We start from the raw sequence: 5,000 nt of genomic DNA on the forward strand, positions 1-5,000 counted from the left end.
GTGTGTGTGTGTCACTGTGTGTGTGTGTGTCACTGTGTGTGCGTGTCACTGTGTGTGTGTGTGTCACTGTGTGTGTGTGTGTCACTGTGTGTGTGTGTGTCACTGTGTGTGTGTGTCACTGTGTGTGTGTGTGTCACTGTGTGTGTGTCACTGTGTGTGTGTCACTGTGTGCGTGTCACTGTGTGTGTGTGTGTCACTGTGTGTGTGTGTGTCACTGTGTGTGTGTGTGTCACTGTGTGTGTGTGTGTCACTGTGTGTGTGTGTCACTGTGTGCGTGTCACTGTGTGTGTGTGTGTCACTGTGTGTGTGTGTGTCACTGTGTGTGTGTGTCACTGTGTGTGTGCGTGTCACTGTGTGTGTGTGTGTCACTGTGTGTGTGTGTGTCACTGTGTGTGTGTGTGTGTCACTGTGTGTGTGTGTGTCACTGTGTGTGTGTGTGTGTGTCACTGTGTGTGTGTGTGTCACTGTGTGTGTGTGTCACTGTGTGTGTGCGTGTCACTGTGTGTGTGTGTGTCACTGTGTGTGTGTGTCACTGTGTGTGTGCGTGTCACTGTGTGTGTGTGTGTCACTGTGTGTGTGTGTGTCACTGTGTGTGTGTGTGTCACTGTGTGTGTGTGTCACTGTGTGTGTGTGTGTGTGTCACTGTGTGTGTGTGTGTCACTGTGTGTGTGTGTGTCACTGTGTGTGTGTGTGTGTCACTGTGTGTGTGTGTGTCACTGTGTGTGTGTGTGTGTCACTGTGTGTGTGTGTGTGTCACTGTGTGTGTGTGTGTCACTGTGTGTGTGTGTGTCACTGTGTGTGTGTGTGTGTGTCACTGTGTGTGTGTCACTGTGTGTGTAGACCCCAACCAGTACAGTTGGGGTGAGAACTACGCGGGGAGCTCCGGGCTGAGGAGCACCCCAGAGACACTGACCCCCACAGTGACACCACGATCACGCAGCGGCACCGTGAGTGACACACAGTGACACACACACAGTGACACACACACAGTGACACACACACACAGTGACACACACACACAGTGACACACACACACAGTGACACACACAGTGACACCACGATCACGCAGCGGCACCGTGAGTGACACACACACACAGTGACACACACACAGTGACACACACACACACAGTGACACACACACAGTGACACACACACACAGTGACACACACACAGTGACACACACACACACAGTGACACACACACAGTGACACACACACACAGTGACACACACACAGTGACACACACACACACAGTGACACACACACAGTGACACCACGATCACGCAGCGGCACCGTGAGTGACACACACACACAGTGACACACACACACAGTGACACCACGATCACGCAGCGGCACCGTGAGTGACACACACACACAGTGACACACACACAGTGACACACACACAGTGACACACACAGTGACACACACACAGTGACACACACACACAGTGACACACACACAGTGACACACACACAGTGACACACACAGTGACACACACACAGTGACACACACAGTGACACACACAGTGACACACACACACACAGTGACACACACAGTGACACACACAGTGACACACACACAGTGACACACACACACAGTGACACACACACACAGTGACACCCACAGTGACACCACGATCACGCAGCGGCACCGTGAGTGACACACACACACAGTGGCACACACACACAGTGACACACACAGTGACACACACAGTGACACACACACACAGTGACACACACACACACAGTGACACACACACAGTGACACACACACACAGTGACACAGTGACACACACACACAGTGACACACACACACACAGTGACACACACACAGTGACACACACACACAGTGGCACACACACACAGTGACACACACAGTGACACACACAGTGACACACACACACACAGTGACACACACACAGTGACACACACACAGTGACACAGTGACACACACACACAGTGACACACACACACACAGTGACACACACACAGTGACACGCACACAGTGACACAGTGACACACAGTGACACACACACACAGTGACACACACACAGTGACACACACACAGTGACACACACAGTGACACACAGTGACACACACAGTGACACCACGATCACGCAGCGGCACCGTGAGTGACACACACACACACAGTGACACACACACACACAGTGACACACACACAGTGACACACACACACAGTGACACACACACACAGTGACACACACACACACAGTGACACACACACAGTGACACACACACACAGTGACACACACACACACAGTGACACACACACACAGTGACACACACACACAGTGACACACACACACAGTGACACACACACACAGTGACACACACACAGTGACACACACACACAGTGACACACACAGTGACACACACACAGTGACACACACACACACAGTGACACACACACAGTGACACACACACACAGTGACACACACACACAGTGACACACACACAGTGACACACACACACACAGTGACACACACACACAGTGACACACACACACAGTGACACACACACACAGTGACACCCCCTCACCCACTCCCCCCCCACTCACCCCCCCCCCCAGTTTGACATGCTGGAGATGGACCACTTGCACCTGAAGCTGGTGCCACTGCCGCTGTTCACACACCACACTCACCACACTCACCACACTCACCACACTCACCACACTCACCACCCTCACCACACTCACCACACTCACCACCCTCACCACACTCACCACACTCACCACCCTCACCACACTCACCACACTCACCACCCTCACCACACTCACCACACTCACCACACTCACCACACTCACCACCCTCACCACACTCACCACACTCACCACACTCACCACACTCACCACACACACCACACTCACCACACTCACCACACTCACCACGCTCACCACACTCACCACACTCACCACACTCACCACGCTCACCACACTCACCACACTCACCACACTCACCACGCTCACCACACTCACCACACTCACCACGCTCACCACGCTCACCACACTCACCACACTCACCACACTCACCACGCTCACCACACTCACCACACTCACCACGCTCACCACACTCACCACACTCACCACACTCACCACGCTCACCACACTCACCACGCTCACCACGCTCACCACACTCACCACGCTCACCACACTCACCACACTCACCACACTCACCACACTCACCACACTCACCACGCTCACCACACTCACCACACTCACCACGCTCACCACGCTCACCACACTCACCACGCTCACCACACTCACCACGCTCACCACACTCACCACACTCACCACACTCACCACGCTCACCACGCTCACTACGCTCACCACACTCACCACACTCACCACACTCACCACGCTCACCACACTCACCACTCTCACCACACTCACCACACTCACCACACTCACCACGCTCACCACGCTCACCACGCTCACCACACTCACCACACACGCCACACTCACCACACTCACCACCCTCACCACACTCACCACGCTCACCACGCTCACCACCCTCACCACACTCACCACACTCACCACTCTCACCACACTCACCACACTCACCACCCTCACCACACTCACCACACTCACCACACTCACCACGCTCACCACGCTCACCACGCTCACCACGCTCACCACACTCACCACACTCACCACACTCACCACACTCACCACCCTCACCACGCTCACCACGCTCACCACGCTCACCACCCTCACCACACTCACCACACTCACCACACTCACCACGCTCACCACGCTCACCACACTCACCACACTCACCACACTCACCACACTCACCGCACTCACCACACACACCGCACTCACCACACACACCACACTCACCACACTCACCACGCTCACCACGCTCACCACGCTCACCACACTCACCACACTCACCACACTCACCACACTCACCACCCTCACCACGCTCACCACGCTCACCACGCTCACCACACTCACCACACTCACCACGCTCACCACGCTCACCACACTCACCACACTCACCACACTCACCACACTCACCGCACTCACCACACACACCGCACTCACCACACACACCACACTCACCACGCTCACCACGCTCACCACGCTCACCACGCTCACCACACACACCACACTCACCACACTCACCACACACACCACGCTCACCACGCTCACCACGCTCACCACGCTCACCACGCTCACCACACTCACCACACTCACCACGCTCACCACACTCACCACGCTCACCACGCTCACCACACTCACCACACTCACCACGCTCACCACACTCACCACGCTCACCACACTCACCACACTCACCACGCTCACCACGCTCACCACACTCACCACACTCACCACACTCACCACCCTCACCACGCTCACCACGCTCACCACGCTCACCACCCTCACCACACTCACCACACTCACCACACTCACCACTCTCACCACACTCACCACACTCACCACGCTCACCACGCTCACCACGCTCACCACACTCACCACACTCACCACACTCACCACACTCACCACCCTCACCACGCTCACCACGCTCACCACGCTCACCACCCTCACCACACTCACCACACTCACCACACTCACCACGCTCACCACACTCACCACACTCACCACACTCACCACACTCACCGCACTCACCACACACACCGCACTCACCACACACACCACACTCACCACACTCACCACGCTCACCACCCTCACCACGCTCACCACGCTCACCACGCTCACCACGCTCACCACGCTCACCACACACACCACACTCACCACGCTCACCACGCTCACCACGCTCACCACGCTCACCACGCTCACCACGCTCACCACACTCACCACGCTCACCACACTCACCACACTCACCACACTCACCACGCTCACCACACACACCACGCTCACCACGCTCACCACGCTCACCACGCTCACCACACTCACCACGCTCACCACGCTCACCACACTCACCATGCTCACCACGCTCACCACGCTCACCACGCTCAC

The 5,000-nt window shown here is 56.1% G+C and overlaps 1 protein-coding gene across 1 annotated transcript in view; it reads left to right on the top strand.

Annotated features, from left to right (window-relative positions):
• PANK4 (pantothenate kinase 4 (inactive)) overlaps positions 1-5,000 on the top strand; it is a gene marked incomplete at both ends in the record, with an annotated part of 56,082 nt that overhangs the window by 39,937 nt on the left and 11,145 nt on the right. Inside the window, one exon of the mRNA XM_078885370.1 lies at positions 841-947. Within this exon, the coding sequence (XP_078741496.1) occupies positions 841-947 (107 nt within the window). The remainder of the gene's footprint in view (positions 1-840; positions 948-5,000) is intronic.

This window comes from Lampetra fluviatilis, unplaced genomic scaffold (assembly GCF_964198595.1).
Source record: "Lampetra fluviatilis unplaced genomic scaffold, kcLamFluv1.1 SCAFFOLD_675, whole genome shotgun sequence".
NCBI lineage: Eukaryota > Metazoa > Chordata > Hyperoartia > Petromyzontiformes > Petromyzontidae > Lampetra > Lampetra fluviatilis.